The 18,284-nt window shown below is 44.5% G+C and overlaps 2 protein-coding genes and 1 long non-coding RNA gene across 10 annotated transcripts in view; 1 reads left to right on the top strand and 2 right to left on the bottom strand.

The window, feature by feature from the left end:
• Window positions 1-433, bottom strand: part of IQCE (IQ motif containing E) — a 54,993-nt gene extending 54,560 nt beyond the window's left edge. For all 4 annotated transcript variants that reach the window (XM_034783915.1, XM_034783917.1, XM_034783918.1 and 1 more), the window contains exon 1: window positions 197-433. In XM_034783915.1, the coding sequence (XP_034639806.1) occupies window positions 197-238 (42 nt within the window). In that variant the 5' untranslated portion in view covers window positions 239-433. The remainder of the gene's footprint in view (window positions 1-196) is intronic.
• Window positions 434-3,224: 2,791 nt separating this feature from the next.
• Window positions 3,225-17,832, top strand: BRAT1 (BRCA1 associated ATM activator 1). 5 transcript variants are annotated; one of them, XM_034784422.1, is made up of 14 exons: window positions 3,225-3,310; window positions 4,382-4,526; window positions 4,993-5,147; window positions 8,851-8,998; window positions 10,024-10,396; window positions 10,510-10,629; window positions 11,543-11,634; window positions 12,296-12,414; window positions 13,046-13,232; window positions 13,674-13,747; window positions 14,379-14,481; window positions 14,822-14,920; window positions 15,970-16,148; window positions 16,342-17,832. In XM_034784422.1, exons 2-14 carry the CDS (start codon window positions 4,400-4,402, stop codon window positions 17,077-17,079), a joined length of 2,514 nt encoding a protein of 837 aa, XP_034640313.1. In that variant the 5' UTR covers window positions 3,225-3,310; window positions 4,382-4,399; the 3' UTR covers window positions 17,080-17,832. The 5 variants fall into 5 exon arrangements, with proteins under 5 accessions (XP_034640313.1, XP_034640315.1, XP_034640312.1 ...); XM_034784424.1 differs by having other exon boundaries at window positions 3,241-3,315; window positions 8,854-8,998; XM_034784421.1 differs by having other exon boundaries at window positions 3,241-3,315.
• LOC117884214 lies at window positions 10,038-15,974 on the bottom strand. The gene is made up of 3 exons (XR_004647517.1): window positions 15,828-15,974; window positions 12,267-12,422; window positions 10,038-10,140 (listed from the first exon to the last, which is right to left on the bottom strand). It is a non-coding gene; the product is annotated as an uncharacterized LOC117884214 (long non-coding RNA).
• Window positions 17,833-18,284: the final 452 nt, after the last annotated feature.

Genomic DNA, 18,284 nt, shown 5'->3' with positions numbered 1-18,284 from the left:
TCTCCCCCAGTCCCACTGCCCCCCCTCCCCATCTCCCCCAGTCCCGGTCCCACTGCCCCCCTCCCCATCTCCCCCGGTCCCACTGCCCCTCCTCATCTCCCCCAGTCCCACTGCCCCCCTCCCCATCTCCCCCGGTCCCTGTCCCTCTTCCAGCCGCTCCCATTCGATTCCCCCGGTCCCCTGTCCCCGAGCTCACCAGCTCCCCCTCCGTGGCCGCCTCGCTGGTCGCTAGGGACATGGCGCGAGCGGCGTTCAGGGAGCGGCCGGATCACAGGAGCCGCTTCGGGGGAGCGGGCTCGGCAGGTGCATGTCACCAGGCGGGAGGGAGGACAGGGCGGCCTGGGGGCAGCGTCCGGCGGTCCCGGCCTGGATCGAGCCCCCTCCCCTCAGAACTTCCGGGTTTCCGAGGCCATGGCAACCAGCTGCGGCAGCCGCGCCAATACCCGGATGAATAGGGCACGGGACGCCCGGGCCAAGCGTCTCTGCACCCGGGGTTTGGGGAAGCGGCTTCGTCACGGGGCTGGGACAACCAAGTGTTTGCTCGGAGTTAGGAGAACACAGAGTAGGGGAGCAGCTGGGGAGCCAGCAGGCAGGGGCTGGGGAAGCCCTACTGATGGGGTTACCCAGGCGAGGGCCAGACACCCACACAAGGGCCCCACGCACAGAGTCTGGCCTGGCACCCAACATGAGGGACCCTCCTTTGGGCCCTCCCCAATAGGGCCATGGTCAGACGCTGATCCCCATGGAGGGCTGGTTCTCAAGGCCCCCCGCAGCACCAGATGCTGGCGCTGAAGGCCATGTACAGATGGCACCTGTGGGTCTTCACGCAGTCTGGCCAATGGCACAAAGTCTGGTCTTTTTCTTAAAGCCCCAGGTCCAGACGTCAAAGGATTAAATATGAATCTCAGTCAGCCCCCCACCAACTCCCTGTGTGGCCGTGGACAAATCAGTCAGCTGCTCTGTGCCTCCTTTCTCCATCTGTAAAAGGGAGTTACTACCTCACTCCTGTATGTGTGAAACCTAGTTCATTAATGTTTGTATGGTGCTTTCAGATCCTCTGATGGACGGCACCATAGAAGTGAAAAGTATTATTGGTATCCTGGTTTCTATTATTCACCATTATATATTTTTTTCTTTCAAGGGTCGCATCTTGCTGCAATTGATACACAGACGACTGTGTCTACACTCCAAAATTCCCCAGTTACTACCTACCACCAGTTCTACCACTGGAAGTGCTAGTGTAGACTGCACTCTTGCAGCGTCCAGTGTGTATTTTACCACCTTGTTGTCTAACCCTACGCAGAGAAGTTCCAAATGCCTTGTGGTAAAAAAGCCAGCACTGTTACTTATTTATGCCAGTGCTCTTATAGTTGATACCAATAGTGGAACTGAACTAGTAGTAGCAACAGTGGGAAAATGTTGGGGGAAAGGGTTATTGTAGGCATATGTATCTTTAATTTGCCAAGGCCCAAGCACAAGGCCTGTTGTGGGACAGTGGCAATGACAAGGGACACAAGAAAGCTAGCCTCGCTGCATTTACATTACACTTCTATAACTTCCACATTTCTAGTGTTGATAATTTACACCTCAAGCTTGCGTGGGGATAGTATTCTTTCTCATCAAGAGGGATAGCTGAGAGGCATGATCCCACACAACGCACTCAGGATGGGGCTGTATCTCATTTATTAAAGTAAGAATAATACAATGAAAACCAGCAAACCCTAAACCCAGTAAAAAGAGCATTAATACTTACCTGATGTCTTTAAAAATCATATTGGGATGAGAAACACCAAAGGGGCTTTGTAGGTATTTATGTGGAGCAATAGTGCCATCAAGTGGTCCTTCAGCAAGCAGAAATCCCCAGAGGTTCTCAGGGTCTTGCTTTCAGAAAAAGTGACAGACTTCTGAATTCAGATCAAGTGGGAACTGTTCTTCCAGCTCACCTCTCACAGAGTCAGCCTTACCATTTTTGGACAGGCCTGTAGTTTTCCATTCCCCAAATATAACTGCCTCCTGACCACCAGGGCCAGCCTGATGATTTGGGGAGATGGGGTTAAAGAGATGATTCTTTGAGATACACCCCAAATGTAACTGATTTCTCCTCCATAAAGAATTGTACAGTATATGATCTTTAGGTCCCCTCTACCTCTCAAGCCTCCTGCTGCATAAGTGGAGCTTAACTGTTTGTGAAGAACCCTGTGCATAGCTGCCAACAAGTAGGCCTAGGCTACACACATTTTTTAAATAGATTTAACTATTTCAGTTAGAAGTGTGATAGTCTAACAATATAGCTAAATGGATACAATCCCTCGTGTGGACACATTTATATCAGTATAAGCTGCCTCACACCAGTATAGTTTATACCCTTATGGGATATTCCTACAGTCCTCATTGGGGCTCATCTTGACTAGGAACATCAGGGGAAAAACTTGCCTTGTCTCCTCTAGGATTTTACCTTGCGATAGCTAACTGGAGATGTAAAAAGCAACAAAAAGTCCTGTGGCACCTTATAGACCAGGGGTCGGCAACCTTTCAGAAGTGGTGTGATGAGTCTTCATTTATTCCCTCTAATTTAAGGTTTCGCGTGCCAGTAATATATTTTAACGTTTTTAGAAGGTGTCTTTCTATAAGTCTATAATATATAACTAAACTATTGTTGTATATAAAGTAAACAAGGTTTTAAAAATGTTTAAGAAGCTTCATTTAAAATTAAATGAAAATGCAGAGCCCCCCGGACTGGTGATCAGGACCCAGGCAGTGTGAGTGCTACTGAAAATCAGATTGCGTGCCGCCTTCGGCACGCGTGCCATAGGTTGCCTAACCCTGTTATAGACTAACAGACGTATTGGAGCATAAGCTTTCGTCAGACACATGGAGACAGCTCTTCCAATACAAATCCCCCTCTCCTCCCTTTTATTCAGTGAAGCCAGATAAAGATAAAGTGGCAGCGTACAGGCACTCTGACATTGATTTAAACCTGACAGAGCGCCATAGCTTGCTGCTACTGATGAAAATTGCTATGATCACTCTCAAACCAGTAAAGCGTGTCCACACAGGGCTCTGCGTCTGCACCACTCTAGTTACTACCAGTGCACATTTGTGGGCAGAAATACCCGTCCCCCACTGTCGGTATAATTTTACCCCGAGAAACCCCCCTGCCCAGCCTCCCACCGCCCCGCCCCGCCCCGCCCCGCCCCGCTAGTCCCGTAGCTCCGCCCCTTGGCTATTCCGCTTCTGCGCCGTTTTACGACAGTAGGTGGGAGGCGTGGTTGGCGGCCGGTCTGAAGGGGAGAAGCCGGCGCTGTCTGGGGTGAGGTGGGTACCTCAGTCCCGTTCCCCTGCTCGGGGACCTGCCCGGCGCCGCTCCTGCAGCTGGCGAGTGGCCTGGGCCGGGCGCTCCCCCGGCGCTGCAGGGGGAGGTCGGCTGGAGCGGGGCCCGCGCTGAGTCGGCGGGGTGGTGCTGGCCGCCCCCGAGATGTGGAGGGAGCCCTGGGGCGGCAGGCTTTCCTCTCCCCCGTGCCTGGAGCCAGAGCGCGGACAGCTGGGCTCCGGGGAGCTGAGCGCGTCTCTGGGCCAGGTCCTCAGCGGTATTTATTTGGGATCCCTTTGAGCAGGGGTTCTCAAACTGGGGGTCACGAGGCTATTATGGGGGGGTCGTGAGCTGTCAACCTCCACCCCAAACCCTGCTTGCCTCCAGCATTTATAATGGTGTTAAATATAAAAACAAGTGTGTTTAATTTATTGGGTGGAGGGGTCGCACTCAGAGGCTTGCTGTGTGAAAGGGGTCGCCAGTAAAAAAGTTTGAGACCCACTGCCTTTGAGGATTTGGTCCTATATCTTTACATCATTCTGGCTCCTGAAATAGTGGGAGTCACATAGAAAGCATGATTTAATGTTTGTAAAGCACTTTGAGGCTAAAGGCAGCAGAATAAATGCTGCTTGTTCCCAGATTCAGTTGCAGGCTTTCAGATGTAAAGCACTGTGTCTCTTAAGGCTTGTCTACACTACCACACAAGGTCGATCTAAGATATGCAACTTCAGCTCCGTGAATAGTGTAGCTGAAGTCAACATACTTAGATCTACTTACTGCGGTGCCTTCACTGCGGTAAGTTGACAGCTGACGCTCTCCCGTTGACTCCGCTTGTGCTTCTCGTTCCGGTGGTGTACCGGAGTCGATGGGAGAGTGCTCAGCGGTCAATTTATTGCATCAGTCGACCCCTGCTGGATCAATCGCTGCCTGCCGATCCGGTGGGTAGTGTAGACAAGCTCTTAGATTTCACAGCAAAGTGTATCTACCTTGTACCTCCCTACTTGACTTTCAATGTTACCTTGTTATGGAGATGCACTTCCACTGAGTTTGTTTCTCACATTCTTTTACCAGAAGAAAACCAGACGCACTATGGACAGGGAATGTTCTCAGCTTCTGCCTTCTGTTTGTGCAGTTCTAGCAGACTCAAGGCAACTTGTTGCAGATGACACCTTTCTAGAGAAATTTCTGGACTGGTTTAAGACTCTGACTGAAACAGGTAATTCTGGCTCTCTTGATTTGGCCTCTGCCTCTTGGCAGCCAGAGGGATCATCATAGATGTGTTTAAGGAGAATTAATATTGTACATACCACTTGGTTGTACCTATAGGTTTTTAATAAAATGGTAGGTTATCTGAGGGTGATAGAAGCTTCCCTCAGTTTGGAGGGTGCTGTCTGGACACTTTCATACTGTAACAAGAACACAGAAAAGCTTTACAAATGAAGTTTTGTTTCACTCCTTGTAAGTGGCGGAGATTCTTAATCTAATAAAATATTAATTAAGGTCTGTAAAAGGGCTGGTGCTTTAAACCCTTCTGAATCCTTGTCCAACTGACAACTAAGTGGGTACACTTTACTCTTGTTGGTTTTTAGGTGAACCTGCTAGAACTGTAATACAAAATAAAGAGATGTCCTAGAAATGATAGTCAATTGTTGCTCCACCTTCCATGGATATTTCTTCCCCAGAATCTAGCCTGCTGCTGTTACAGGAGAATCCATGCTTGACAGAGCTCATCACGTGCGTGCTGAAACTGAAGGATCCAAGTTCTAGCACTCTTTCCTTTATTCTGAGATTAACAGGGATATTCGCAGCCTCTGAAAGCTGCTTCCAGTATTTACAGGTAAGTTAAGGCTTAAGCGACTAATCACAGAAGCACTTCCACTACTCAGCTTTTGTCGACCTCACCTTAATAAAATACAACCATAGTTATGTAGGGTTATTTTCTAGCAAGAACATTCCAATCCTGAAGTCATTCAAGCATTGAGTCCTGTTGCTAGATTCACTCTATGGGATTGTTAGAGCAGACAAAAGGCAGTAAAAGCCGCTACTTGCTCATCCTTGCATGCAACAGGGTATGCAGAACATAGCTGTCAAATGCTTGGGAGAGGGAAAGAGAAATGACATGTCTCAGCCCCAAAACTGAATATAGAATGACCGCTTGTATGACTGTCTCACGTTTGTTGATCTCTTTTGAGGCCTGTGACAATAAGTAAACTGTTTTCAAAGAGTTGTGTGTGCATGCTCCTATGCAGGTACTATCTTCAGTGGGTTTTAACTTTGCATTTCCTCAATTCTGGTTATATACCATCATTCAAAATTAATCAGTTAATTTACATGGTTTCGTGTCAGAACTCTGCTTTACAATGTGCTACGAAAACACATTTTATAAAAATCACACATGACCTTTTAGCACAAAGTATTGTATCCCCTGTGAGCTCACTATTTTGGACCTCAGGATGATGGATAAAAATGAATTAATTACTCACTGAAAGTTGGTGGTTACCTACAGACCAGTGATCATGACTTACTTATAGTCAACATAGGCAAACATAAGACAGCACCAACCAGTAATATATTTATGGGCTGCTTCAAAAGAGCTAATTTCCAAGGCTGAGAAAAATTGAGCAAAATTGACTGGGAGGAAAACGTAGACAGAAAAATGTGAATGAAAATTGGGAATTCTTTTTAAGAAGAGTTTAAGATGGCCAGAAAATGATACCTCATTCAAGAAAGAGGACAACTTTGGCTAAAAGCCCATGCTACTTCACTGGTGAAGTAAAAGCAGCAATTAGAAATAAAAAGGCAATATATTAAAAAAGGGGAAATAGTAATCAATATAAATTAAAAGTTACAAAGTGTAGTAAATTGATAAGAGAAACTAAAGACTTTAGAGGAAACTTAATGGTTGGCAGGGCTAAGAACAATAAGTGTATTAGGAACAAAAGACATCCGAGCAATGATATAGGCCCATTTCTAGATGAGACGGTAACATTTTTAATAACGCACAAAAGACAGAAGTGTTAAATAAATATTTCTGTTCTGTATTTGGAAAGAAGCAGCATTATGTACTTGTATCATATGAAGTACTTTCCAGTTCATTAGCAACTGAAGAGGATGTTAGACAACATCTACGAGGCAGACACATTTTAAAATCTGCAGGTCTACATAACTTGCCTGTAGAGTCCTAAAAGCGTTGGCTGAGCAGATCTGTGATATGCTGGTATTGATTTTCTTAAATCTTGGAATACTGGGAAAATCCAAAAGACTGGAAGAGTGCTAATGTTATCCTAATATTAAAAAAGGCAAGTGGGATGACTTGAATAGCGATAGGCTAGTTAAGCTGACATGAATTCCAGGCAAAATAATGGAAAAGCTAATAATGGAATTCAGTTGATAAAAATCAAAAGTTAGGAATATAACTAGTGTAAGTCAACCTGGTTTTATGGAAAATAGGTCTTGTTAAATGAATCTGATTTAATTCTTTTACAATTAAAAGTGTAGTTGATAAGGTAACTCTGTAGATGTAATATACTTAGACTTTAAGGCATTTGACTTCTACCACATGACATTGTTTACAAAATTAGCACTATACCATATAAAAGGAGCACACTAAATGGATTTACTGGCTAACTGACAGATCTCAAAAAGTAGTTTTCAATGGGGCATCATCACATGGGAGTGTTTCTGGTAGGGTTCCATAGGGATCTGTACTAGATCTGATACTGTTCAATGCATTCAGTGATCTGGAAGTAAATATAAAAAATTACTGGTCAAACTTAGAGGTGACAAAGAGAGGTGGAGTGGTAAATAACAGTGAGGACAGGGCAGTCATACAGAGTGATCTGGATCACCTGGTAATCTGGCCCATTCAAACAAAATGGGTTTTAATACAGTCAAATGCAAAGTTATACATCTAGGGACAAGGCATGCAAGCCATATCTACAGAATGGGGGGGGGGGGGGGGGGGTCTTGGAAAGCAGTGACTCTGAAAAGGATTTAGGGCTCAAAGGATAAGCAACTGAACATGAGCTTCCAGTGTGATGCTGTGGCAAGAGGATGAATGTGATCCATGGCTGTACAAATAAGGGAGTAGGGAGGTGATTTTACCCCTCTGTACAGTCTTTAGTGAGACCAATACTAGAATACTACATCCAGTCTTGGTGTCCACATTTAAAAAAAAAAAAAAAAAAAGTGGTTTAAAATTAAAGAGGGCATAGAAGAGAACTGCAAGAATTATTCAAAGGACAGGAGGAAATACTTTACAGTTAGAGACTGAACGAGTTCAATCTGTTTAGCTTATCAAAAAGACGACTGAAGGTGACTTGATTACATTATTTAAGTGCCGTCATGGGAAGAAAGAACTGTGTACTAAAGGCCTCTTTAATCTAGCAGACAAATGCATAACAAGAACCAGTGGCTGGAAACAGAAGTCAGACAGATTAAATTAGAAATTAGGCATAAATTTAACAGTGACTGTGATTAACCACTGGAACAAACTACAAAGTAGGGGAAGTAATGAATTCTCAATCTCTTGATGTCTTCAAATCAAAACTGAGTGCCTTTCTGGAAGATATGCTTTAGCCAGACGCAAGTTATTCAGCTTAATACAGGGGTAACTGGGTGAAATTTAGTGCTCTGTGATATACAAGAGGTCAGACTAACCAGGCTCCAGGATGCTTTTCTCAAACCGGGTGCATTGTGGAAGGAGGAAAATAAACCCCGTAAAGCCATGGTATACACCAGTATCTCTCATTCATTCTACACTAAATTAACAGTGATCTAAACACATTTTGGGCAGCGGTTTAATTTGTGAAAACTTTCTTAGAGTATACATGCTTCAGACAAAGTAGCTAATACAGGCCAAATATTAATACAGTAAGACTGACTTAAACCCACTAAACCATGGGAATTCTGACTTAATGGAGTCACCACTTTCTTGTCTCTGCCATATGATGTGCTTCGAATAATAGCACACATTAATAATAATTTATGTAGTGTTTTTCATCTTTAAAGTGCCTTGTAGTGTGTGACCTTCTAACAGCATCCTACAGCAGTGGCTGGATAATAGTAGCTCCCCAGAAAGATCCTTTTAATTTAAATTGCAATAATGAAACATAGTTTTTCCTGTGGGTAGGATAGGGTGGGGACCCAGCAGTCTCAGTGTGCCTCAAATATGAGGGAAATGTGTTTTTTAAATCCCCTTGTTTTGTATGGTGGTATCTGAATTTAGAGTATGCTCTAAAGTCAGATAGAGGCCTACAGGGAAGAGAACACCTGGCTAGGAAACAACCTCATGGGGCGGTCATAGCCTTAGAATTTTTCCTAAAGTTCTAAGAATCTCATTCAAATGGTTAACATTTTGCTCACTCCTGGTTAAGCATGTGACAAGTGTTTTTCCTAGATATGCATAGCACTTTTATTAAATGTTTTAATTAGGTAGGGTTTCACTGCGGTAGTTATTATCAAATTGATATACACAGCTAATCTACAAGACCCCAAAACTGCTTGCTGCATAGTTTACTTGTTCTCTCGTCTTGACTCAGCAGAGGGAGCTGTTGATCAGTCTCTTTGGAGAGGTGGGGCCTCTCAGCAGTGCTCTGTGGGAAGAGGCATCTGTGCGAAGCGGCTGGGTCCAGGGTGTGCACAGCATGGTGCAGCACCAGAGCGCCCTCCATTTTTTGTGCAGCTGTGGTGAGCACTGTTTCTTGCCAGTATTCTTTAACTTCTTAAATCATTACTGTGCCTTGGCTATTGTAATCTGTCACTTAAGTGTTAAATGAGCAGAATCGTCGTAGGATATTCTGTTTAGATGTCATTATTTTACTTTGAGAAAAATAAAATGAGGAAACAATGACAGAAGGGACTTAAGCTGTTGTAAAAGTTAATTGTATTGCTATATTTTTGTTACACGTACATATGTATTAAGGTTCCTCAATATAAAAAAAAAATATAGCTTCCATGTTGGAGGGAGAAACACACACTTACCCAATAGGCAAAGTAAAAACAGTGCATTAGAAAGCCTTCAAAATAGAAATTCTTATTTGCAGTCTATTAGAAATAGTTCAGGATTATTGTACTCTAGGGAAATTAACCCAGGTTTCGTTCCCCCACACTTTTAATTGGGCTTGTAGATTTTACTCAATGTGAGCAGTCCTATTTGTCTTTTATAGTCAAGTAATCCACTAGTCTTAATAATTAATGGCTGATGATAGTCTTTATTAGATACCTAGTTAACATATACAGAACATCTTAACTCAGATCAATTTATCAGTCTAAACTAAAACTAACGGCCTCCTCCAGCTGTCAGTTCCTACACCCTGAAGATTCTGTTCATTCTCTTTAAACCACAGTAACACATCCTGAATGACATAAGTCTGGCTGGCATCAGTGGTAATGTGCACTGCGCTATGTTGGCGGGAGAGCATAAGCTGTCTATCACCGCCCCTATAATCTTACAGTTGGAAAAATAGAAATTTTACAATGCCAGCCATTGTCATTTTTATTTCCTTTGGTCAATGAGGGATAGACTGACTTTTCTCAGTCTGTTCATGTGTAACATTAAGTTTTTGTTTTCATTTTAACTTGTGTGAGTTACTCAGAAGTAGGATGACACATGATCAGATTGCAATGAAGTCTCCAAGTTGCAACAAAACTCTTGTTTCTTTGAGTGTCATGGCGTTGTTGTTGTTGTTTTTTTTTTTTTCCCTTTGACATAGGAGCCATAGAGGTGATCTTCACTCTGCAGGGAGACCCCAGCCTGTTTGTGGCTTCAGCTGCCAATCAGCTTGTAGTGCACATGCTCACCTTCTCTCTACAGTCATTCCAGACTAAACCTGTAAATATAAAGGACTGTGATTGGCCAGTATGTGCTCAAAAGGTTATAGTGCACATTGAAAAGTCCCTTAAATCCAACTCTGCCTCTCGTATCAAGCAATCCTTGAAGCTGCTAACTAGTGTGTTTGGATGCTGTCATGATCTGTGGACTGAAGTACTTTGGTCACGGCTATCAGAGCCAATTGTATATCTCTTGGAGGAGGAGCCAGTCCATGCCGGGCACTCACTGGTGGACCTTTTCCTTAGCATGGCAAGGTAAAGACCTCTTTGGAACCTGGATTCATGCAGTACTGTCCAAAATATTACAAGAAATGTGGTTGTCTTTTCCAAGGTGTTCCCAAAAATATGTTAACACTTCTTTCTTTCAGGTCTCCTGTGTTTAGCTGCCCTGAATGTAGCCTGTGGACATCAGTAACGTGTGCTCTGGAGCACTTAAACCCAGCTCAAGTTGGTCGTTTGGCAGTGGGAGTACTGAAGCTTCAGGAATGGTATGAATAGTTGGTATCAAACTTTAAAAAGCTTTCTTACGTTCTTGGAATATTATTCTGCAAATCTTTTAATAAGTTGTCAAGTCCCTTTCTGATTGTCAGTGTTCTTCTATAGGAGGAGGGAAACTTTGTGGTGCAACTCACTGCCAATGGTACAGAAAGTGTGTCCAGGAGTTGCACATGCTGATGGTTTGACAGTCCAGTTCCAAACACGAGGAACAGGAGAAGCAAATGCCCTGTACATGCTCTCAAATCCCACCTACAGTCAGCCAGCCTCTAGGGTCGGAATGACAAACTTAACTTTGGCGCTAGAGAGCAAAAACAAACATTCAGAGTAGGCATTATCTTGAGTGCAAGTCAAACACGACTTCTCTCTATTTCCTTCCCCTTCACATATGCTGTCTAATAGAAGTACCCTCTCTGCTTGCCAGCAGAAATCACCATCGTTGCTCTAGGGACTTCTATCTAAACCAGAAATGTGAGGAGCAATTAATTTAATTTATTGTAAATAGGAGAGAATTATTGGGTGCACGTGATCCAGTGTTGCAGGTTAAGTAATGCCTACACTCTGAGTATATGACATTGTTTAGATGGGAAGGTGGTCACCCGGGATTCCGCCCCTTTACAGTCTCCTTCTCTTGAAAAACTTCCCACCAACACCAGTCAGCTCTACTGCAGTGACATTGCTTGAAAACCACAAAGACCTTTCTCCTTCCTCTCTTGGCTTAGCGCGGGAAGCTTGGGACAGCTTGGCACACATGGCGACGTGTTACTCTCCCACCAGTACCAGCCTGATTTAAGGCTGAAAGAATCTACTCTTGTGAATTGTTATGAATTTACTAATCGGAATTTGGGGGCAGACACTCAGGGAGAACGAAGTGTTGTCTGTTCACTGCTACTTCTTCCTTTGAAGCCCACAGGCAGTAAAGATCCAAGCTCTGAGTGTTCTGCTTCAACCAATGGACTGTGTTCTGAAAGCAGCCTCCCAACCCTTGGAATATCCAGGTATAATAGTTATAGACAAGTGAAGGATAAACAACCAATCTGCCTATAAAGGACAAGACTGTATCCAGAAGGAATGGGGGTACGAGTTGTATCTTTCATGAGTGGGGGGGAAGCGAACAATTGAAGTAACAACTGTTATATAAGAGTGAGACTAAAGTCAAGAAGCAGTGTTTGTGATATAGCTGCCAGAGTATACAGCAGGGATTGGCAACATTTGGCCCGCGGCCCGCCAGGCCAGTTTGTTTACTTGCCGCGTCCACAGGTTCGGCCGATCGCGGCTCCCACTGGCCGCGGTTCACCGCTCCAGGCCAATGGCTGCGGGAAGCAGTGCGGGATGAGGAATGTGCTGGCTGCTGCTTCCCGCAGCCCCCATTGGCCTGGAGCAGTGAACCGCGGCCAGTGGGAGCCGCGATCGGCCGCACCTGCGGACGCGGCAAGTAAACAAGCCAGGTCGGCCCGCCAAGGGGCTTACCCTGCGAGCCGCGTGCCAAACGTTGCTGATCCCTGGTATACAGTATCCTGCTGAGGACAGGTCTCCTTCTTCAGTGAAGGATGGCACTAAATCCATTCCTTCCTTTACTTAAAACTCTGTTGCCGTCTCTATTTCAAACCCGTTGCTGTCCTATACTAACCTCAGGTCTCTCCTCCTTTCCATCTCCAGGTTTGCTGAATAGGTCTGTGAATGATTCTGCCACTGTTGAAACTCTTCTGTCCTGCAGATCCTCTTGTGCTAGCCTCCTCTGTCAGACGTTGGCTCATCTGGAGGAGCTGCAGTACCTGGTAGTGGTCTGGGGAAGGAATGGGTTACTTGAAAGATTTTCATTAAGATAGGCCCTATTGTGAAAATCTGCAACCAAATGGAACACGGAGAAAGGTTGGCAGTGGGGACTTTCCATTGGTGACACATCTAGTTAAAGAAGAAATCTTGCTTCTACCTCACTCACAGAACAGGCATAGTTAAGCTTTAAAAGAAGGCTGCACTTAGCTTATGCATCACAACCATAACAGTAGATTTGAGGCTACTGTCCACCACATGTCAGTGATGGCAGAGAGATGATCATCTTTCCTCCTTCACTCACCCATACCAAGTTTGCCATCTAGCATTGCAGAAGTTTCTATTCATAAGTTTCCTTTCAGATTCTGACGTCTCATCTATTGTAAACCCTGTTAAATTGCTTTCTCTAGTCCTAATAGTAACTCTCCCTCATTTGTGCAATAGCTTTTTGGGGTGTGGGAGGGAACCTGTTCATAACTATCAGACTTGTGATACCACAGGGATGATGCCACATTAGAACGAAACAGGTTTCTGCCCATTCTCTCCAACTTCTCTTGTAATATAAAAATACATACGCTACATATACAAACACATGCATGAGATATTTGCTAGAAACGTATCTGCTTTCTCTCTCAGACCTGCTTGCCAGTGGATTTGCCCCATATACCTTTGCTACAGTCTGTAGTGACAGTATTGCAATTCTGTATTGGCCTTGCGACTCCAGCATCCTGTCTGGGAAACAAGATCAGTAGAATCCTGATTGGTTGCTTCAGAGTTCAGCGGTCAGCACTTGACATCCTGGGAGCGCTCTCTCACTGGGAAAGTGAGTGTTTTCCACGTTTTATGCTTCAGTGTATTTACTTATTTCTGGAACTTGTAGCCATTCTGGATTTGTAGCAGTGCAAAGTGTCCTGTACCCATTTCCTCTCTCAGCCTCTGGGTCTGGGTCCACCATTTTGAGGTATAAGAACAATCTGGTTCCCAAGTTTGTTCAGTTCTAGGCTTCTCAGCCCATACATCAACTTCACCAATGAATCTTCATTACTGTTGGTAAGTTAGAGCAATTAGTGATGAAAGCAGTTTTTTATAGGTAGGCCATTCCTCTTCGCTGCTTTCCCACATAATGTATTTTTCTGTTTAGTGGAATTACACTTGCTTTCCTCCCCTACAAATAGTTCTATAATAAATATTGGTATTTCAAGAGTTGATTCGTCTTTTTTCTGATTAGTATTGATCGTTGGCTACCACTTTTCCTGTGTTTCAGGCCACAGTGTATTCATGGGAAGTGTATTTGACATCCTCCTTGCATACCTGAAGAGTCCAGATACCAGTCCTACTGTAAGTACAGAAAACAAACCACAGAAGTGATAGTTTACTAAAACAGTAATTCTACTGTCATTGTGATTCTGAGAAACCGTTTGACACCACAAACAACTGTACTGGAACATCTTAAGAGGCCCTGTCTCAGCTCTGAGTGACAGAGGAAGTGGCTCAAGAAATGTGATTAAGCCATTATACAACTGACTGTGTTCAGTATCCTTGAAAGGAAACAGGAGTTATTGTACCCAAGAGTAGTGTGTCACCACACTTCCCTCAATCTTGGGGTTTCTAGTACTTGGTTTGCCAGTGTTTTTGGTATTAGGATTATTGCATTGCTGAGATTTCCTGCTGGTCGAGACTCTGGAAAATTAGAAGCTGGTATTAAGAGTAGCCACGTTCCAGGAGCCTGCTAGGAAAACAAGTAGGCACCATTGGATTCTTGATCTAGGCAATATTTACCAGCAGCCTAGTTCTTGATAATAAATGATGCTGGGTTGTTATCCCTAGCAGTTTGGCTGCAATTGAAAAGACTCAGCAAGTGTTATCCAGTGTAAATGCGTGCCAAAAAAAAAAAAAGCCTCCTTGTGAAGTGAATATTAGAAGGGCAGCCTCCCTCGGATTGCTGTAGCCCTGCTTCGTCGTGTTCTAGGTTCTGAAGAAGTCATTTCAAGCAACACTCAAATGGCTGGTGAGTTTGTCAGAGGCACCCAGCTCCAAGGATCACTGGCAACAGACTGAGCAGTTTCTCCAAGGTAAGGAAACTGTTGGGGGTAAAGTCAAACTAATGGCATAAAGTATTCCAGAAGTAATGGGCAAATAATTCCAACAGAGAAGTAGCTCATATAGAACTGCTACTCTGCCTGTCTTTCACAATTCCTATATTAGGTGCACATTTACTTACATATAACACAACTGTTGGAGTAGTGTCCAATAAGATGTGCTAGGGATCTCTGAAGAAAGTATGCAACAGCAGTAAAAGATGTTGCATATGATGATTTAAAGGATGCTAATGTTTAACAAAAAAAAAAAAAAATTGCTACCACTGACTTGTTCCCTTCCTGTTGATCTAAACCTATTGCTTGCCATGTGCAGATCTGTTTCTGGTGCTGCAGAAGCGTTTGTGCAGTCCTTACTGGGAAGTACAGGACTCTGCCCTGGAATTTCTCACCCTCCTGGTTAAGCATCTGAGAGGTAAGTGCAGAGAAAGTAACATTTTAGATTTGAGGCTTATCACCACATCCAAGCATTTAATACCCAAAAAACCTTAGCCAGCAAACTCACCTACTTGCAAAAACAAACCCATCGCACCCAACACTTTTGAATGGCCTAAACCATGAGAAACCCTGACAAGTCATCCAGTAGGTTTATCCTACTGTCCCACTGTGGTCCAAGTGCTGAGTCCTCCTGAAGTTCCAGACAGAGCAGTTTTAAGGAATCTGACTAGGAGGCAGTGAAACAATGAGGTATGTAGGGAGGCAGTTCATATCTGTTAAAGGCAAATAATAATGTCCCCCTCCTCCACCAGTGTCTCGAAGTGGAATGGATAAGGTTTCACTGAGCTGGCAGTGGGGCAGGATTTGGGGGGCTTGCACAAGGGGCTTTCTGCCCACTGCAGATTCACCCTCCATTCCCCCCCCCTTACACGGCAGAGGCCCAGCTCCGAGGCCAGGATAGTTAACCCCACAGTAGCTCAGTTCCTGTTTGATGGCAGAGAGGAGAGAATTTTCTTTTCCCTACTTCTGTCCCCAAACCAAAGTGGAACTCTCCAGTGCACAACCCAACTGCTTGTCCTAGCACACAGGTTCTGGCTTTGGGCCTTGAGCAGCTCACACCTGATTCATGGGACCTGCAGACCCCTCACTGGCACTGTCAGTTATTCAACATGTGTTGGGTAGGTTCTTTAAAACCATCAGGGCTAGACATTCATTTTTAAATAAAAGCCTAAATTCAGCAAGCTGAGAGTAAATTCCCACTTTCCAGGGAGAGATTCATTTGTATGCACACCAATGGCAAGTAGATTTTCTGAGCTCTAACAACTGGGGGGGTTGGGGTTTGACTGGAATTCAACAAGCCTGTGGTAGCGCATCTGTGCTCTTACCGGCAGTTGTCTGGTCTCCATAGCAGCTCAACTCATTCTGCAGGCAGCAGACATCCTGGTAAGATGAGGGGTTGTTTGCATTGGAAACAGTTTGGCTGGATAGAGGAATAAAGTCTTTCTTTGGACTGCTGTATATTTACAGAGAAGGAGGGGTTCAGGCAAGTTCTCTTCTCTTCGGAGGTGCCCAAGCTCACAGAGGATCTTCTTGAGGACCCAGAGAGTTACGTGAGAGCAAGTGCTGTGACAGCCATGGGACAGCTGTCCTTCCTCACCCATCTCATCTCAAAGAAGCCTGGTGTAGAAAATGGAAATGTCAAAGAGGTAAGGGAGGGGGAAGATAACCCTTGTTTAACCCACAGCAGAATCTAGTAGAACTTCCCATGAGCAAATAGGAGATTTTGCAGCCATTAACTAAGATGCTGAAGCACTAGAGAGAAACTGGAGTGTTTTGAATTCTTTAGCCAAGAGTTTCCATTTCTTTAAACGTATTCCCTCCTTGTTTTCTCATTCTTAGAAAAGCATTGTAGCACAACTTAAAGAAATCTTATCAACAGACTCAGAGGGCTTCCCTAGAAGAGCTGTGATCAGTGTCTTCATTGACTGGCTGAGAGAAGGCCACCCAGATGTACTGAAAGACACTGAGCAGTTTGTCTCCAGCGTGCTCCAAGCTGTGAACAGCGACTTAGACTGGGAAGTTAAAGCTGGTGGTTTGGAACTGGCTGAAGTTTTCTCTGCCCAGATACTTGGACGGCTTGGCCTTGCTGCATGCCCATATGCTGCTGTCTTATCCTCTGCCACCCGCTCCACTCATCTGAGTGAGTCTCTGCAGATATTCTGCCAGGTGAAACTGTTTGAGTTCCTGTTTGGTGCTTTGTGTGACTGTGACAGGCCAGTGGCTCAGAAAGCCTGCGATATCCTCATTGCCTTGAAAGCTGAGCTCTGTGATGAGAGCAGCCTGAAGGAAGGAACGAGTGCAGGCTTGTCTACAGAAGCGCATGGTATTGCTTGGTTAGAAGAGACTCTGAGGAGATGGAGTTCCTGTGCCAAGCCCTGTCCCAGAGGTGATGCTGATGAGGCTGGATCCCAAGACCCAAACGGTGTGCTGCTGGTTTTGAGAACAGTGGACTTAGAAGGGCTGCATAGGTCTCTGAACAGAAGTAGTGACCACATTGAGAAAAGCCCTCAGTCCCTCTTGCAGGACATCCTGGCCACTGTGGGGACCTTGGAGGAGAATGAAGCTGACTGCTATTAAAGTCAGGGGCAGGTTCTTGCTCAGATCGGAAGCCATTCCAAACAGGTATCTGGATGCAGGAGAAGTTATTTGCTACCCAAGAGTAGAAACCAGGCCTTGCAAAAGGGGAAACTTAAAGAAAGTCCCAAGAGGAGGACTCTGTCTTGGACTGGTCTGAACAGTGAGGATGACAACTTGGCTGGCTGTCAAACAGGTTAGACAGTTGTTAGTGGCATGTTGTCCTTGCTAGCTGTGACCCAGAATGCAAGGAATTTAAATGAGAGAGTATTTAAGAGGTGCAGCCAGGGAACTATAATACAATGTATTTGAACAAGTGATTGTTAAACACAGGGTTTGTATGAATTCAGACTCTGTAGACACTGCCCAAAGCTGCTTTTTTTTTTTAAAGAAAGTCCAAAAAAGCATCTGTTTCATTTTAATATACCCTCATGTAAAGCCATAGAGACTTGCCAAAAAAAAAAAAAAAGTTTTAAAACTCATTTAGAGTGTTGGTGTAAACAAGGTAAAGAAATCTATAAACTCTTTTATAGCCTGGTTGGTTAAACTTGCTGAAAGCTGATTCAAGTAGACTGGTTTTAAAAGGGGTCTATCCATTTTTGCTTTGTCTACACTACCACTCTAAAATCAGAGTCCTTGCTATAGTGAAGGGCCTAGAGGCAGAGGAGAACATTTAGGGAAGAGTCATGACGTCAGTGATTTGAACATTTCCTGTAACTATGGCAGGAGATCAATTAAAAATTATATTGGCAAAAATGTTTCTTACTTCTTCCTGCATAGGTTCCTAGGGAGAAGATGAGATGCTAGGTGCAATACACTTGCATTTCAGTGATGCTGGGGCAATTGCAGTTGCTAAGCCTTCAGCATGCTCTAGTCCCCATTTCAGAAAAGCTGGAATGACTCCCAGTGGGAGAAGGCATCTAAAAGCTCCAGCTGCCAAAGCTAAAATGTCAGTGTCAGACTTCGGTTTGCCTCATCCAAGTCAACAAACCTCCTTAATTAGAAATGTAGCAGCTGTACCCAAAGTGGCGGCGGTGCTTTCTGAGGACAATTTGACAGCTTTTAGAAAGCAGCTTGGGGGAAATTTGTAGTTTACAACTTCAGCAGCCCAAGAAGCGACACTACATTAAAACCTCTCCTCTATAGTGAAACAGCGCAGCCATGGCAACAGTGTCAAACTGTACCTAAGCCCCTTGAGCACCGATGTG

The sequence above is a fragment of the Trachemys scripta genome, chromosome 10 (assembly GCF_013100865.1).
Source record: "Trachemys scripta elegans isolate TJP31775 chromosome 10, CAS_Tse_1.0, whole genome shotgun sequence".
Classification (NCBI taxonomy): domain Eukaryota; kingdom Metazoa; phylum Chordata; order Testudines; family Emydidae; genus Trachemys; species Trachemys scripta.
The sequence above is the reverse complement of the archived record's forward strand: the minus strand, read 5'-3'. Positions and strand labels throughout refer to the sequence as shown.